Source organism: Scophthalmus maximus, chromosome 2, assembly GCF_022379125.1.
Source record: "Scophthalmus maximus strain ysfricsl-2021 chromosome 2, ASM2237912v1, whole genome shotgun sequence".
NCBI classification, from domain to species: domain Eukaryota; kingdom Metazoa; phylum Chordata; class Actinopteri; order Pleuronectiformes; family Scophthalmidae; genus Scophthalmus; species Scophthalmus maximus.
In genome coordinates this window covers 26,702,858-26,720,806 of record NC_061516.1, presented here as the reverse complement: position 1 = coordinate 26,720,806, position 17,949 = coordinate 26,702,858, and the positions used below count along the sequence as shown (strand labels likewise).

Genomic DNA, 17,949 nt, shown 5'->3' with positions numbered 1-17,949 from the left:
TCATGGTGATTTGTTTCATTTCGACATCCCCATATACAAACTTTTTACATTCCTACGTGTTTTCATCACGTCAAGCCCAGTTTGTCTGGAAGGATCCGTCACATAGTGTGACATTTGTCTGAAGGGTGTGAAAGTGGATGAGAATGTTTTAGCTTTAACTCAGAGTTCACCTCTCATTTCACATATAAATGTAATGTTGTCAATTGGAAGTAATGAAGAAAGAAGGAGGCAGTGGGTCTGTGCCGGGCCGTCGCTTGTAGAGTAAACAAGGTGACAATGTCAGAGTTTTACCTCCAACAAGAAGGTGATGTGTTTCACTGGCGTTTATAGTTTGATCAGCAGGATTATGAAAAAATCAACCGATCTGATTTCCGTTAGATTGTGTGAGGGGCTTGATACATAACCAAGACTTTACAGAACAAGTGAGCAAAACGGTTCGTCACAATGGGAAAGGTGATGCTTCCCCGCACATACATTCCAGCACAGTTCTAAAGCAAGTTTTTTAGTTTCAACAGGTTAATTTAACACATTTTTTAAGTACAACCATGATTGTATTGAACTTGTAGCTGAACGTGAACAAGTAACGTGACTTTGAAAATGCTGCTTAGATTTGTACGAATTGACAACTTGATCAGAACATAAGAAACTCACCTGAACATTCCCTCTTTAAACAAACCACACAACGAGCTGTTCAACCTGGGAACTCCAACCAACGACCAACAACCATATCGGAACAGGTGCACGTTATAGCCAGTAGGTGGCGCTGCAGCCAAAGAGTGATGAAGGCCTGAACTCCAAACTCCAAAGTATCTGAATACAACGAATACAAAACTATTACATCAGTTTTTATTTGTGTAGAAACGGAAATGACGAAACAAAGAAACATGAAACTGACAAACAGTAAATTTCTTGCCGTGAAACATTCTGGTGTGAAACTGGAGTCGAGACGGGAACGTTCGCTTCTCTCCTCCATGATTTATCCACACGAGTCTCCTCCGCCCACATTCCAACAAATCACACTGTTTGTTTTCCACGTTCACGACGACGTCAGCGTTTCCATACGTCCGAGTCTTCTCAGTTTGCTCCTCTGTTCCGTGGAGGAACACGTTCTACGTTCTGAGAAGTCATTTCACACAACAACACACACCCTGATGAAATGTTCCAATTCAGGACAAAAACAAACTAAAGGGGAGATAATACTGAAAATCAGACGTGGAGCTGATTTCATGAGTGTGTGTATGTCGTCATGGTAACGTTAGAATGAGTCTCCAGGGAATTAACGTATGTCAGTGTAACGTCCTCTGCAGTTCTGGAGACGCAGCTCTGTGTGTGTGTGTGTGTGTGTGTGTGTGTGTGTGTGTGTTGCACACACATGTGGTCTGGATTTTCCACATGGTCAGAGATTCCTGAAACACTTCCCGGGAGGACGTGAGCTGACGGAGGGGGAGAAGGGACAAAGGAAGAAGAAGAGGTGGGATCAGAGAAGACGATGTCTCATGAATATGAACATTAATCTCTGTGTCTCCTCCATTAGTACAACACCAGAACTCATCTGTTTCGTTTCAAGGCCTCGTGAAGCTGAGTCCTGTGTCTCTGTGTTAACCGTTTATTTGTCTTGTTACCAAACCACAATCATCATATTTCAACATCTGAGTCAGTTTTTCTTCCTGTGAAACACTTTCAACTTCATTAATCATCCTGCTTCCAGTCAGAAAGCTTTCAGGAATTTTGAACTTCCCGTGACTATGAGTTCTCAACACACCTCAGTCTCCACCAGAGGACGACAAACAGTCAGTAAACGCCTCTGAGCAACATCAGCTCCTCGGTGTCACCATGACAACATCACCCTCAGCTGCCCTGATCTTTTCAGAATGAATCTGAGCACAAATCAGATCGACGACCTTTCATCTTGTTTTTTAAATAAAACAGTTTTCCTCACAAATGTCAATTTTCTGAAAGTTGGATGTTGAGAGTGTGTGAGGGCGGAGCTGGAGTCAGGAGGTCGTTAGCCTAGCTTAGCATAAACCACTGGAAACAAAGGGATACAACTAGCCTGTCCCTTATAATACACCTCTAAAGGTGTCTTATTATTATTATTATGATTATTTTTAGGGCCCGAGTGCCAACCAGCAGGAGGCTGGCGAAGGCCCTCTTGTTTTTGCAAGGATTATTAATATTAGGGCCCGAGCTGCGACCGGCAGGAGACTGGCGAAGGCCCTCTTGTTTTTGCAAGGATTATTAATATTAGAGCCCGAGTGCCGACCAGCAGGAGGCTGGCGAAGGCCCTCTTCTTTTTGCAAGGATTATTAATATTAGGGCCCGAGCTGCGACCGGCAGGAGACTGGCGAAGGCCCTCTTGTTTTTGCAAGGATTATAAATATTAGGGCCCGAGCGGCGACCAGCAGGAGACTGGCGAAGGCCCTCTTGTCTTCTACCTACTGACAAAAGAGAATATGACTTATCTGACGAACATTATCCGATTTACATGGTGCACTCAACGCATCACGTACTCGGACGTGGGATGTGAAATCACACCCGGCCTGCGGCACGTGAACGAGGACCCGCTTGACACTGCTCGCAGTTTGAAAAACTGCACTGGACGACATGCTCTAGTTATGTTTGTTATTTTTTTCAATTTATAAAAAAAAGAAATGCAAAAACAAAGTTTCACTTTCAGTGTAGGTTAAAGTTTTAGAAGCACATTGATATCAGAGTCGAGGCACTTTGAGTGTTTTTAGTTTTCATGCATCGTGTGTTCAGGCGACCGATTTGGATCGGGTCAGTTTCCTCTGATGCACTCGACTCGTCGTGTCGGAACCTGCACAGGTTTGTTTTCCAACTGTCGCAAGCCTGTTGATGCTGGTGAGATTTCCCAGCGAGTGACGACTGAAACCTTCTGTCTGGACTCGTCTGCGAGTGACGGTGTCCCACAAACACCACACAAAAAAATGAATTCTTTAAATTCACTCAGACTGGATTTGTGGTTTCTGCTCAGCGTCTGGGGAAACGTTGTAATGTGAAGGAACGACGTCTTTTTTGGAGGCGGATGACGTCGTATCAGAAGTATTTCATTTTATTACCAGATGCATCCGGACAGACAGTTAGAAATCACACAATCTACCATTAATCTCCATGCAGAGCTTCTCTATTTAGACGAACACAGTTCATCTAATGGTTCGTCTCGTCTCGCCAAACCAGTGTCGCGTCTAATCTGAGTGTCTCCATCAACGTCAGGGTACGTTGATGTTGAAGGTACGTTCAGTACCTTTCCCCCCGGTTGTTATCTGTCCGGCTTCCTAACTAAAACCTCGGGTCCTTAGAGAAACGAGACAAAATACTGAAACACCAATAAGTGGCAAATGTGGATCATCCTCCTCTATGAGCCGTCATCCTGGTAAATCAAGAGACTGGGTCTCACGCAAGAACCGTTAGTACGAAGTGGTTTGTTCTTAAGTCGTGTGGATCCAAGCGATCGAGGAGAACTTCCCGCATTCACCGTTTTTCTCTGGTATTCTGAGATTTCTTTCAGGTACGAACAGAATTTGCATCCGGTCCAGATGTGTCGATGAGGCGGAACTGTTCCTGACAGGAAGTGTAAGCGGCGCTTTGCCTTCGCCGCTGGTCATCGAGTCGTGACTGATGAGATCAGAGGAGAGAGCGTGGCCGCGTCTGCGTCATCGTATACAAAACGTTTCTCAATTTCTGTCTTATATTAAATAAATGTGATATGGATCTTTGTGGACTCAAAATCACAACTTCTACAGAATTCTTCTCTTGGTGCTGTTCAGTGTCCTGACAGAAAATCATTGGCAAACACTGAATGGTTGTAAATTGTGAATTTCATGAAGCATATTGACAAAATGTATTTATGAAAATCATTTATGTATATTTATACAAAAATAACAATGTGAATCCAATTTGAAGATTGACCTGTTTAAAATATTTGCATTCATTGTCTCTTCGTTAAAATGTGTGATTTTCATAATAAGAGCAGTTTTCAAACAGTTTGTGTAGAAAATGACAAAAATTCACTCCAAAGATAATATCAAATCTTAAAATTAACAACCAAATGTTGCATTTTTTAACTTACCTTTAGATATAATTATCCTTAAAAAAATATAATATGATAATGAAAGAAAGTAGCTGATGGTGAGTCACATGATTCTTTTCACAGTTATGTGTGCTGCAGCTTTAAATCTGAAATTGTGGGTTTAATCAGAAATGTCAAACTAGTTTTCCCAGTGACTTGAAGGCATCATCCAGTGGCCATCGGATTTCACATTTGTAAAAGTAGAATATGACGAATCATGTGAAAATATATGTATGAGTAAGCTTATGTACAATCAGATCAGTGACTCACTGAGCATGTGGCATGTCTGGAATAAAGAAAACACAATGTCAAAAGTATCAAAGCTTCATTCCATCAGGTGACGCTTCATATCCAACTCTCTCTCGACACACAGCAGCAGCGTTCACTTTGAAAACTCCTCAACTCTTCCTCCGTCCCGTCCTTCAGACTATTCCTCTGCGTCCTCTGGTTTTCTGTCTTCAGGTCTTGACGCCCAACAGTTCTTTTTCTTTCGACGCAGCGTCCTCGGCTGCTTTCTGCCCGGTCACCAGCGCGTAGCCCGCCCTCCCGTCCGGCTGCGCTTCCTGACGCCGGCTCGCTCGACGCAGGACCACGATGGTGAGCAGGAAGCAGAGCAGCCCGCCGCACACGAAGAAGACCTGCACACCCAGAAACCTGCACACAGACGCGAAGAGGGTCAAGGACTTTGGACCAGGACCAGTCTGAAGACTGAGAACCAGGACTGTCCAGGATCAAAACCAGAACAAACCGTTAACTCAGTAAGATTCTCACTGGGACTCTGTGAGAATAGTGTTCTTCCAGCTGAAGCGGAAAGTTCAGAGAAGTAGAAACAAGATGAACATTTTTAAATTGTTGACATTTGATCGATGTCAATCAACCGTTGTCTTTTGATGCGACACGTTGTTTTTGCCTCTTTTACACCGTTTCTCCAGTTCCAGATCAAAAGAGATCTTCCCTCCGTCACCGTCGTCAGACGTCCTGACGTCGTATCAGACATGGACGATCAAACGCTTTTGAGTGTGAGGAAGTTGGACGCTAGCTTTAGCCCCAGTTAGCACAACCGCTCTGTGTGGTCGTGTGTGTGTGTGTGTGTGTGTGTGTGTGTGTGACTCACCGCTGTCTGAAGTGGTCCAGGTTGTAGTAGAGGCAGGACGTCTGCTTGCCGCACTTCTTGCCCCACAGGATGCAGGTGGTGTCGATGACGCTGCCGTACAGCACCGGGCCGGGCATGAACGCTGCACGGGGTCACATGACACGGACGTGTGATTTACAGGGGGAGCAGGGATCTGACTTGACAAAGATAAAATTGTTTAGGAAAAGGGAAACTGTGCCTTGTTGCCTTGGCATTTAGAGAAATGATTCCGATTCATCCTCTGGGGAACATGAATATCTGCCCATCGTCGTGTAGCTTCTCTCATCACATCCTTCACTTCTTCTTCAATTCATTTACATTTCGCCAAACATAGAATCTCATGTGCAAACACTCTCAGAGCTGAATTAAAACTGATGACGATCAACAGATACTGTTGGTCAGTGAACTGACAACCCTCGACCTCAGACCTCGTGTGCCTTGCTCACGGTTCTGAGGGAAACTGCGTCTCTGAGCGGCTAATTGAAGGCGTCGACTCACCGAGCACTCGGAACAGCATGTACTGAACTCCCACCGCGAAAGACTTGTCCTCTGCCGGCACCGTCCTGCAGCAGAGACACAAACAACACCGTCATGAAAACCATGATGATGATGAGGATGAGGATGAAGAAGACGCCTTGTCTCCTTTGACCTGTCGTGTGACTGTGACTCACATCATGGATTCCTATTCCGAGACCCGACTGTCAAGCTGCACCAAATCTCACACACTCATAGAATCAGTCACTAAATGTAAGTAAATGTCTTATGTACTTAATGTACTTCAGTGTTCGTGTCACGTGTTCATACCTGAGTATCATCATGTACGACGGTGTCTGGGATAAGGAGGCAACGAAGCTGGTGATGCCCAGCAGAACCATGAAGGGGCGGAGGAGGTGGGCACATCCACTGCCGCAGGTTCCAGGGGCGGCGGAGCCAAGACCACCGACACACCGACACTCAGTGTAGTTCTGCACCAACAAAGACGTGGTCAGGACACAAGCTGAGGTCACGCCCTCTGCAGGCTAAAGTCCTCGTAGTAATAATACACAGTTAGACAGTGCATGAGAAGACATCGAAATTATACAGTCAAATGTAAAACCAGGAATATGAGATAAGAATTTAAGTTGATTTGAAACAAGTTTGTATTTTTACAACCTTTTCTATGGTCAAGGGGAAGAAAAAGAATGGGGCACAGAATCGAGCCTTGTGGAACACCGCAAGAACTTTCATAGACCAGGAAAATGAACACCAAAAATACATCATCCCTGCAGCGCTTTATTAAGTGCCGTGTGAGTCCAAATGAGGAAGTCAGTTAAGTTAAATGACAAAACAAATCTTACTGTGACTTTGTCGTTGGTGTCCATCTCCATGGCGCCACAGCCGGCGTGACAGGGAGACCTGAACTCCACCCCGTCCGAACCACAGACCGGGTTGAAGGCGTCCTGAGGACACCCACAGCTGGAGGTGCACGACACCGCATCAGTGCTGAAAACACACACACACACACATTATTAATATCGATTTGTTTATTGTAACTGCCCTAAGACCTGATGGTAGTAAAACTAGTTTTTTCTTCAATCAGTAGTAAAAAATCAGTTCCCTGACAGCAGAGATATCAGCAGTGAAATTATTTCCCTTCCAGTCATGATATAAATTCCCAACCTCTAGTGAAACTAATTCCCTGACAGAAGTGAAAGTTAATCCGTATTTGCAGTAAAATTAAGTCTGTGTTCATGACGATAATTCTGTTAGTAAAATAAATATGAATTGATTCTACTGCGAGTAGTCAAATCTGCGGTTCATTTAGTTCCCCGTTAGCTTCCAAACACATTAATGTTGGTTCTCTCTCTTGAGTGAAACAGAGGTGGCGAGACGACAAGGATCGTGTTGGACACAGTACCCGGGAGGAAAGACCCCGGCGACCCTCTGCGTGGGGCAGCCAATAAGCAGAAGCGGCATGGCAGAGAAGGTGCAGAGCAGGATGGCGATGGTGCACAACTTGCTGGCACCGCTGACCGAAAGACAAAACCTTCGCATCAGAATTCCACCCATGATGGTGCCAAGCACCGCCATGGGGATACCTACTGCTCCTGAAAGAAAGAAATCAGGAAGACAGATGCTTCAGTTGCATTTATCAACTAACTGTCTTCAGTTGACCGATCATTGCTTCATCTTAGCTCTTTAACTGCCGTCACACTGCAGTAAGTGAATCCCACCTATCATCATGGTGGAGAAGGAGACGGTCTGGCTGAACTGCCTCTCGATGAACTTGGCCATGAAGGTGGCGAGGCCGGAGAGCAGCGCCGCCAAGTTGACCTGCGCCAGAGCCACCAGCAGGTAGACGGGACTCCGCAGCGTCCGCAGGGCGATACGAGGAAAGCCTGGAGGACAGCGATTGGACAGTGAATCCAACGGATCAGAGACGTTTACCCACAAAGGGTCAGTTCACCCAAATTAACAAGACGACAATTTCCGCAGAAGTTCGGGTTTAAGTTGTCAGCTGTTTGGTTCCGCTCGTCAGACACAGTTTCCCTGTTACAGCGACTTTCAGTGTGGACGAGACAGATATCTCATAAAACTCAAAGTCTCACTCTAAAGCATATATAACATTTTCAAATATTAGATTTTTGGTTGTGTTTTCCTTTTTTTCCACTGTAATTTCCAAACTGATGATAAAAAGAAGTAGAGTTAGAATCTGGATGAACTCAGCATCACATCTTAAATGCACAATATGTTATTTTCTGCCTCCAGGGGGTGACTCAATAAAACAACAGCAACAGAGTTTGGAGGTTTGGTTTGTTGAGGTGGTGAAGCAGTGTGGGATCATGGGAGTTGTAGTTATTATGATTCCTTCCGTGTTCCTGGTTCAGGAGCTGAATTCCAATCAGAGGTTTCCTCCTAGTAGCTTCACTTTCAACACCAGTGTTCACAGACACAGGACGTCTCTGAGCGGCTGCTGCTGAGCAGTTGCTAACGTTTGCTCAGCTCGTTTCTCTGATAACTTCCGAAGTCCCACGACTCAAATCCTTCTTCAGCCTGAAATACAGAGTCAAGAACCATGAAGACCTAAAAAGTTTGTGGTAAAGATGGGACTTCAAACTGCAACGAAAGTCCATTTGGACTCTTCTGGCAGACAAACACAACACTGCACACATCACACGCGACTGCATTGTAACTACACATTTCTCCAGGGTTGAAACTGCGTGACCCTTGTTCAGTGTCGATGGCCTTCAGCTGCCTCTGCTGCAGCTTCATCAGACAGAAAAAACAGAAGAGGAAAAGCAGACTCTTACTTTTGAGGAACTGGGGGAGGGAGAGTTCCTGCAGCTGGTTTGTCTCCTGATGCTTACTGTCCGGTCGGGTCTCCACATCGTCTGCGCCGTCCTGGACAAATGTGGAAGGAAAAGGATCAAAGACTGGACATGTTTATTTGCTTCAGGATTCGAAACCCCGCCGTCTGCAGCTGCTGCCACTTTCAGGAAGTCTGCTACTGCACAGAGGTTTAAACTCAAGGCTGTGTAAAGAAAAGCCCTGTGTCCTCGCAATGAGAACTGACGGGATCGGGCTCTGATAGATGAGCATCATGTGGTAATGAGACAAAGCTGAGTGTTGAGGCGAAGAGGCTCAAACCTGCTGCAGACGTCAACATGTGAACTGTGAGAAAGTCTCGCCGCGGCAGCCATCTTGGCAACAGCTGACAGACAGTTATCTGGATCCAAGAAGACCAGACCTGGAGCCATGACTGCCCTTTGATTGGTCACCAGGAAATTACTGCTAATGATTAATGTATAGAATCATTGATTATTGCATAGAATCATTAGTCAAATCTTTGTGGACTTTGACTTGATTGGCTTGATATGTTTCCTGGTTGGCTGTTATGAAAGAGACGATTGGCTTTATTGGCAGTGGGGGTCGCTTGGGTTGTTTCGTACGACCGCCATCTTCCGCGTTTCAGACTCATGTTGGGTGGCGTGTGTGCTACATTGAACTGATATTGGTGGGTTGATGCTCAGTGTAGTTCATGGTGACGCTTCCAGGATGTGATGAAGAAATATTGATGATCGAGGAACCTGATTGTGGAATTGGTTTGTCGAGAATTGAGGCAACTGGTGCCAGGAGGGTTACATAACGCTGTTCTGAAATGACTCCCCGGCTACAAATAAACTCTCACAGCAGCCAATGTTTCACTGAACATTAAAACAGACCTCAGTAATACTTCCACTTTTGAGATCACTTCACGTGAGAGCTAAAGTACGTTCAGATCATGAGAGGGTTTTTGTGAAAAAGCAACAAAGCTCAGTGAAAACTTCTGACACTGGAACCAGCGTCTGTCCGTCTTATTGTATTGATCTCATCATGTGGAGAGGGGGATGCTTCATGCTCCAGGGAAGATCAACTCAAGAGTTTGAAAGTGAAAGTGCTGCCGACAGACGGAGTGGGTGGAAGTTGAGATGGAATTCTGTTGAGCAATCGTTGGATCAGTGTTTTGTTGAAATTTGGCTGATGAATTATGTGCAGAGAGTTGAACTTTCTCTTTGCTTTTGGGACTTTGACAAAACAAAATGAAGCTGTTTGAACTTGTTCAGTTGAGTTGCAGAACGTGTTTTATATTTCGTGTTGTGTGTCGCTCCTGTCTGTTGTCTGTTTGTTTGTTTGTCACAAAACACCACAGAACAGATTTCTTTGAAACCTTACTGGAAAGATGAAACATGGGCCAAGAACAAATCCATTACATTTTTGTCTGGATCTGGGATTTTTTTGTAATCCTGCAAGCAATGAGGAGTTCCAGGCCTGTAAAGTCGACCTGTCCTGAGGCAGCAACCTTTCCTCCGCCGCGTCTCACCTCTTGGGGCATGTTCCTAGGGAAGAAGAGGTAGGGCAGCGCGGTGAGGAAGACGAGGCACGACGCCACCAGGAAGCCGAGCCACCAGGCTCCGACCCAGCGCAGGTCTTTGGAGTCCAGCTCGATCTCGTCTGGAGAGGAGACAGAGCAAACGTCAGCCGCTGTCAAGCAATTCATCACCGGTCAAATGACCACAGCCAATAATCAACAGCTGTGAAAACCCAATGTGAATCTTTCAGTATATTTGTAACCATGAGCAGCAATCACATGTCAATACATGGACTATTACTGGAACATGCTTTGAGTTTCAGATCTGACAAAAAGCACACACACCAACACACACACACACACACACACACACACACACACACACACTCACACACACACACACACACATACACTCACACACACACACACACACACACACACACACACACACACACACACACACACACAGAGACACAGACACACACACACACACACACACACACACACCCACACACACAGACACACACACAGGTCCTATATATACACTCACATCCTTCTAAACATACATGTTACGCACGCATGAATAATCGCATACAGACTCCCTCCTATACATAGATCACATTATGTTATGTCCACACACACACACACACACACACACAGGGTGTAAGGTTTTTGTTTAAACATGTCTGTGACGCTGAGCTTCATTATATAAACAGAGTTTTTCATGTTCCCACATTCTCATGTTCTGATAAATAAAACTACACAGCTCGAATAATGAAGACAAGTTCTTCACACACAGTTTGAATCACTTGTCAAACAACTGAATGCCAGATGTGCAAAAGGTGAAAGGTCAATAACTCCTGCGTCGCACGACAGAGCATCAACATGATGTTTCCTGTCGTCTCTGCTCTCTGAATCGTTGGTGATTGGAGGAAATGAGCGACATTAATCACATTCACAGATTTTTATTTCGCACACTAACAGACTTGACTCTCGGGACCGTCAGCGTCCGACCGGTTGGATCTTTCAGCGCAGCGTCTCCTCACCTGGGGACAACTTGTCAAAGTCCACGTAGTAGCGCAGCATCAAGGAGCCGGTGATGAAGCCGAGCGCCGGACCGATGGTCGTCACAGCGAAGAGGATTCCTGGAAAACAAAATACTTTCAGTTCATTTTCCACACTGACAATATCAAGTCCTGTCTACATTTTAGTTCCTGTTTCTTTGTTTCTGCATGGAGGCGGTTACATGACCCTCATGAAATGTCGTGTTGAGAGAAAGTGAGTCAATGCCGTGCATGCCGACCTCTGACTGGCGGCCACAAGTTCATTTTCACACATCTGTGACGAGCAGGAAGAAAAAAACATGAACTGTTTTCTGAGTCAAGCTCAGGTTGTTAATGGCAACAGGTGTAATGTAGCGTTCAGACGCAACGTGACGCGGGTCGTTGGCGCAAGTAGATTACATCAAAAAAGTCAATGCAAGGCTGCGGAAGATGCGAGTGGCGTGACACCAGTTGCTTCGAGGTGAAACGACGCGTTGTCGCGATCGACAATTAACGTTGGGATCCTCCCTCCGTCACTGTGGTCAGACGTCCTGACGCAGCTCGAGCTTTTCGACACCAGTTGCTATTTGTATTGTGACCGGGGGAAGAAGGAGAAGGACGCCATCTTTAGCCCCAGTTAGCACAACGGCTTTGTGCGTCTTTCCCAGCGGTATTCCTGTCTGGCCTTTTTACATTCAACACTTCATGATTACGTGGGTGTTCATGTGTGTTTTTGTTCAGAAGAGGTTTGTCGGGAAAAAGTACACGGAAGAACGTACGAATACCAGCGGGTTGGGTTTATTTGCATTATTCCCACGAATAACGCGAATCCGTACAAATAAGTTGAGAGGGATCGTGCGGACAAACTTGCGCGAGTGACGCAATTCGAAAAGGTGCTTTGTGTTTGGTGCGAACACAGACGAAGACAATATAATGAAAACACATGGATCGGCCCTATGAACTATGGCAGATGTGTCGTCAGTGACTTTATTCATACACAAAGTTTCATCATCCGATGACGATGAGCGGTTAGAGGTCTGTTCGATTCGCCACATGAAGTGACCGACTGCAGAAGGTATGTGATGCTCTAAATCCAATCGGTGAGGAGCCGGAGAACAGCTGCTTGTGTGTGTTTGTTTGTCACGAGGGTCGAAAAGCGCTGAACAGATTTCCAGTAAACTTGGTGGACGGATGGAACGTGGAGCAAGAGTCTGCACCGCTTCACGTTGACGAGAATATCAGTGGAATAGTCTTGGTACATTCGCCGTGCAAACAGCTCAGTAGGAAGGTTATCGTATAAGGAGGAAAACGTGAATATTGTCGGCGTGTAAACTTCGTGGTCCGGTTCCCACAACTGCTGTACCGAGGTAGAGCGGCGAGTTCCTCCGGCTGGCGTGGTCGTCGATGTAGGAGATGCCGAAGGGTTGGATGGGCACGACTCCGATACCCAGCAGCAGCTGACCCAGCAGCAGCAGAGGGTACACCCCCTCCTGGGAGGGGCTCTCCTGCCGGCTGCAGCTCTGATTGGAGGACGAGGCGTTGAGGGAGCTACTCGATTGGCAGAGGCCGGAGCTGTTCTGACCGGAGGCTGCTGGGAAACAGAGGGTCTTTCAGTTCAAGTGTTTCGTCATCGTCTACGTCAAATGTTTCTGACCCTTTCCGAGCTCATGCCCTAAATTCGGGGGTCGAGACGATGTGTTGGTGGGTGGGCGTGGTCTCACAGCTGACTCGGTTGGCGTAGTCGTACGGGTCGCTCAGGAAGTGCGGCATCGCAATCAGCAGCGAGGCGAGGCAGGCCAGCAGCGCTCCGCTGCCGATGAACCGCGGCCGGTGGACTCGACTGCCGAAGAAACTCACAAAGATGATGAGGATCGTGTTCCCCACCTGAAAACAAGTGCATTCATTTTTGACGGTAAAATAGAGAAGTTACTACATACACGCAGTGTTTGTCGCATATCTTTTATGAGCCATATAGAGATGCACAGAAGACACCACACACTGTTTTTACACCTGAATATGTATGTGTTGTTTCGTCCCGTCTCTGTACTGACCTCGTTGAAAGCTGCCAGGACACCGGACTTTTGGCTCGAGAAGCCGTAACGTCTCTCGATGGTGGAGATGGAGCTCTTCATGTAGCCCGACACCAGCAGCTGCGCCAACTGCAGCAAACTGTGGCAAAGGACGAAGAACTGCGGAGCGAGGAAGAAGAACGAGAGGTGGGTCAGGAAAGAGAGCCAACTTGGGTCTGGTCGTCTGCAGGTTTCTGTCAGGCTAACATGAATTATAATGAGGCAACAACAACAACCTTCACACCACAGACGGAGGCTTCAAAAGCAAAAGTGACTTTCATGACCCGCGGTGAGAGAACAATACCAGGATGGACCTTGAGGAAGTGAAGCTCAGAAACCTCTCCGGCTTCCTCCCGCAGTCCAAACACACGCACATCGTGGTTGGGTCAGTTGGAAACTCTAAGATGACCAATGTGAGTGTAAATGATTGTTCGTCTCTGTATGTTGGCGACCTGTCAGCTGGGATTGGCTCCAGCTTCCCGCGACCCATAAAGGATAAAGCTGATAGATGATGGACGGAGTTCCGGGGGAAGTCTCTGCTGGGGAGACGAACATCTGGACCGCTCTGCCACCACGACCCGGAGACGGAGTCAAACTTGACTCCTGGATCCACCACACTGATAAAGACCAGCATGTGTTATCACCTCCGCCAAGGAAGTGAGGTTTTCTTCGCTGTGTGTCGGTTTGTAACAGGATGGAACAGATTTACAGTAAACTCACTCAGTGGGAGGAGGAACATGGATCAAGAAAGAATCCATGAAATGTTGGTGTGGATCTGGACAAAGTCTCTTTCTTCAACATCGTCAGACAGAAGGTTTTTTTTAACATGTTCCCTGATTTCACAGAGAATAATTAATGAAGAAAACCATCGGAGACGTTCACAGACTGACTCTGTCTGTGAGTCAGTCTGTAACGTGACGTTTGGGCCTTGGTGGCGGTTTTTAGTTTGTTGACGTCCTGAATCAAAGAGCATCACACGTCAAACTGCGGATGTGAAAAAGACACTCACCTTGATGCTGTTGAAGGGACTCCGGCGCCGGGCGGGAGGTCGTGACCCCACCGGGTCAGAGTTCACGTTGAGGTCGACGGTCCCCATGATTTAATTACTACCACACGGAGAGACTGAAGAGGGCGGAGCAACGCCTGTGAAACACACACACAGAGTCAGGTTTGTAGAACCGCTGAGCTCGTAAAAGATGAATGTGCTGCATGTTTGAACAAAGAGAGGGAAGCCGAGAGAGATAAGAAAAACAAACCTCGACCGGGCAGAGAAGAACAAGACGTGGAGAGAGAAAAGCAGGAGGTGAGGCGTTCACTGACGGCTCTTAACATTCTGACTGGATTGTTATCGGGCTTTTTTAAAATTGTGGACAAGAACCAGAGACCAGCAACGACGACGACCACCCGTTGTAATGTGATTCAGATCAGAGGCTCCAAGTTTTCAGAACATATTCAGTTCAGTTCTCTCAGAAACGAAATAAACTAATCTAACTTATAATATTTTATATTGTCACGGCTGTTTTACAATACTATCATTAAATCTCTGTTTGAACAGCAGATCCCCACTCGTGAGGAGCTACTGCTTCACTGTCGTCTGTGACATTAAATGCTTGTCTACTGAACAGTATAAAGTGATTCTCAAAAACACACACACTGACTTGTGTTTGGTCACGTCACACAAAAATGAACAAACTATGAATCAACACGTCTGTTTGTTTTGCACCTGCAGAGTCGACGGCTTCACGTGTCAACATTGCATCAGACTCCATCTTTGTCTGAACCACGGACTGAAATTAAAGATGGATGACATGACAGCTGACAAAACTGAAGTCTAATAACCACCATCGCCCCCTGGTGTCTGGCTACAGTATAGGTCATAAGCCCCGCCCCCTCATTCTCATCACTGATGTTTGTTCACGTGTTCATGTTTCTGATCACTTTGCTTCTCGTTAGTTATTTGATGAGAAAAAAACAGGGCTGAGACGTCATGATTGACAGCTGACATCGCGATTGTTCGAGATGACGTCACCAACACAAGATGGCGTCGCCAATCCAAGGAAACAAAATAGTGCAGCAGATTAGATTATTTCATCCAGATGGTTGGACGATTCTTGAAGACTTTGCAAATATAATAATAATAATCGTTTCCGTTAATAATAAGAAAGTGTTTCGGTCTAATTAGCTAATGTTAGCATGCTAGCAACTCAAACCAAGATGCTGAGCATTGCAAACATTACAACTGAGAAACATCTGCATGTGTTGTCGCATTGTCGTCATGAGCATGTTAGCATGGTGATCTTAGCATTTAGCTCGAAGCACCTGTGTCCCCTAAGTTGAGCAGCTGCTGACGCACCACACACATTTGACTCTGAACAATAATGTTACTGTAGAACCGGATGAACAGAAATAAAAACTGTCGTTTTTATTGTGCAACAGAGCCGCAGTGAACTGGGACCTTTGAACTCGCACAGCTGGTTTCATTCCTCAGTGAACCAGAGCAGATACAGAGAGCTGAGAGAAATACTGACTTTTGTAATTTGTTCATTCTTCAAGTAGAATTATTTTGTTTAATAAAGATTTTAGAGCCGCGTCCAGTGCAGAACAGCAGAGTGTCTCCAGTGCTGACTCAGGTATCTCACTTCTCTCTCAGTGAACGTCACCAGACTGGATTAACACGTCAGTGTGTCAGAGCGTCTGTCCTCGCCTTGGTTCCCACAAAGGTCCATAAACCGTGTGTCTCTGCGGGATGCACAGCGAGTGTGACCTCAGCTCTGTTTGCAAAACCAGAGCGCGGAGGATTTGAGCTGCGGCCGCGCAAACACATCGAGGGAGAGATTGTCCAGAACATACAGGCGTCAAAATGTGCAAGAAACAACTTCATTCAGTTTCCAGCAAAGGTAACGTCTGATATTACGTGATAGTACTTGTCTCTGTGGAGAAGTGCACTTTAGTAGTAACTTCACACTGAAGTACATTAAAGCTGTAAAGTAACTTTCCACTACTGACGGACAACAGACAACACAACAGACAACACAACAGACAACACAGATGCAGCAGCAGAATCACCAGATCATCAAATTCAACTTCACAGTTCCTTGTCAAACTCTGTTCTGATTTGTTTCAGTGTTCCTGTTCTCACAGCAGGACGTCCCAGGGAAAGCATCCCACAGAGAAGAAACAGAAGTCGTGCAGTTTGTCAGACTCACTGTGAGGCAGCTCAGATCACTTTCTCTGCTTCCTCCTTTCACTTCGCTGCAGATGGGCTTTTCCTCGCATGGAACATCCAGTCATTTGAGCGCCGACACTCCTGCAGCTCGCCGCCCTGCAGCCGAGGAGGGAGGAACTGGAATTTGACCCTGGTGCTGTAGGCAGGACGAAGAGTAAAGAAGGAAGGGAGGGAGGAAAGGTTTTGAATAAACAGTCTGCTGCCTATTGTCACACCTCCCCTAGAGAAGTTAATTTAAAGTTTTTGTTTCCGCTCTGACCTGATATTTCCTGTAAACCTCTATGAACAAAGGCAAAATGCCAACTGCTGTTTTCACTATCAGTCAATCTGCAGCACTAGGCCGCTTCAATAAAAGCTCCTTTGAATGACTTTGTGTTGCTAGTTTTCCGGCTCATTAGTTGGCTCCATATAAAAATGACAAACAACATGTAAATATCCTCATTTGCTTTTGTTGACTTTTTTTGTCCCGAAACCTCCTGGGGGATTAATAGACTCAACATGATTCTCAGACTTCACAGCAGCTTCAGTTCAGTGTTGTTCTTTTCAGTCTAAGACAGTCGGAAGACAGGAAGGAAAAACAAGCAAATCCTGTTCCACATCATTAAAATCTGGTCTGTGTCTGATCTTAGAGACAAACTGACCAACTGACTGAACACCGAGGTTGGTTGTTCATAAAAAATGATCAAGGGGGAATTGTAACTTGTAAGAAAAAACAGAGGCTTCGTTTACATGAAAATTCATAATCATTAGGGGAGAGAGAGAGAACGAGGGAGACAGCGAGCGAGAGCGAGCGAGAGCGAGCGCTGCACACAGCTCTACACTGAAGCAACGCCAGAGACAAACAAGTTAGACGATGGAGCAGCCGCCACAGTCTCAGTGATTAATGGGAAATACTGGTGTGATTATAATATATATATATATATGTATATATATATATATATATATATATATATATATATATATGTATATATATATATATATATATATATATATATATATATATATATATATATATATATACAAAACAAACAAAACAAAAACAATACATATATATATATATATATATATATATATATATATATATATATATATATATATATATATATATATGTATTGTTTTTGTTTTGTTTTGTTTAGATAATTAATGTCTGTCACTAAATATTTTTTGGGGGTATTTTTATTTCTGTTTTTTGGTCCTTCCCGTTGGCTGTGTACGGTCCAGAGGCCGGAGGTTTCCCAGCTCTGCAGTAACAGACGCCGAATCCTAAACGGTTGTAAAACAAAGATCAGATCAGATCAGATGGATGATAACGACATTCATTCCAGCTTCACTGGTGCAGGAGAAAAATCTGAGCGTTGATTCCCGATTCGGCTGATTCGTGTTGCTTCCAGACGTAGCATCTGCTGCTGTGATGATGACATCATTCAGTGAATCATCCTTTTTGTTCTACAATGACAAACAGATGCAGATTACTAATTATTGGGTAACTGTTTTAATCTGTTTGTGTTTAGATCCACCAAAACATACCAACAGACATACGGAGTCTTCAAGATAGTAAAT

At 45.3% G+C, this 17,949-nt stretch overlaps 1 protein-coding gene and 1 long non-coding RNA gene across 6 annotated transcripts; one reads left to right on the top strand and one right to left on the bottom strand.

The window, feature by feature from the left end:
* Nucleotides 1-3,863: 3,863 nt before the first annotated feature.
* slco2b1 (solute carrier organic anion transporter family, member 2B1) lies at nt 3,864-16,587 on the bottom strand. Of its 3 annotated transcripts, none has more exons than XM_035624460.2 (15): nt 16,369-16,585; nt 14,172-14,305; nt 13,145-13,282; nt 12,815-12,977; nt 12,457-12,681; nt 11,097-11,195; nt 10,063-10,193; nt 8,513-8,603; nt 7,436-7,600; nt 7,120-7,309; nt 6,560-6,704; nt 6,027-6,187; nt 5,721-5,785; nt 5,205-5,325; nt 3,864-4,744 (listed from the first exon to the last, which is right to left on the bottom strand). In XM_035624460.2, exons 2-15 carry the CDS (start codon nt 14,256-14,258, stop codon nt 4,549-4,551), a joined length of 1,977 nt encoding a protein of 658 aa, XP_035480353.1. In that variant the 5' UTR covers nt 14,259-14,305; nt 16,369-16,585; the 3' UTR covers nt 3,864-4,548. The 3 variants fall into 3 exon arrangements, with proteins under 3 accessions (XP_035480353.1, XP_035480351.1, XP_035480354.1); XM_035624458.2 differs by having other exon boundaries at nt 12,457-12,684; nt 16,369-16,584; XM_035624461.2 differs by lacking the exon at nt 3,864-4,744 and having other exon boundaries at nt 5,234-5,376; nt 12,457-12,684; nt 16,369-16,587.
* LOC118300323 lies at nt 13,517-16,756 on the top strand. Of its 3 annotated transcripts, none has more exons than XR_004790056.2 (4): nt 13,517-14,330; nt 14,892-15,035; nt 15,813-16,059; nt 16,287-16,756. It is a non-coding gene; the product is annotated as an uncharacterized LOC118300323 (long non-coding RNA). The 3 variants fall into 3 exon arrangements; XR_004790055.2 differs by having other exon boundaries at nt 14,324-14,465; XR_004790054.2 differs by lacking the exons at nt 13,517-14,330; nt 14,892-15,035 and having other exon boundaries at nt 15,044-16,059.
* The last annotated feature ends 1,193 nt before the right edge of the window (nt 16,757-17,949 follow it).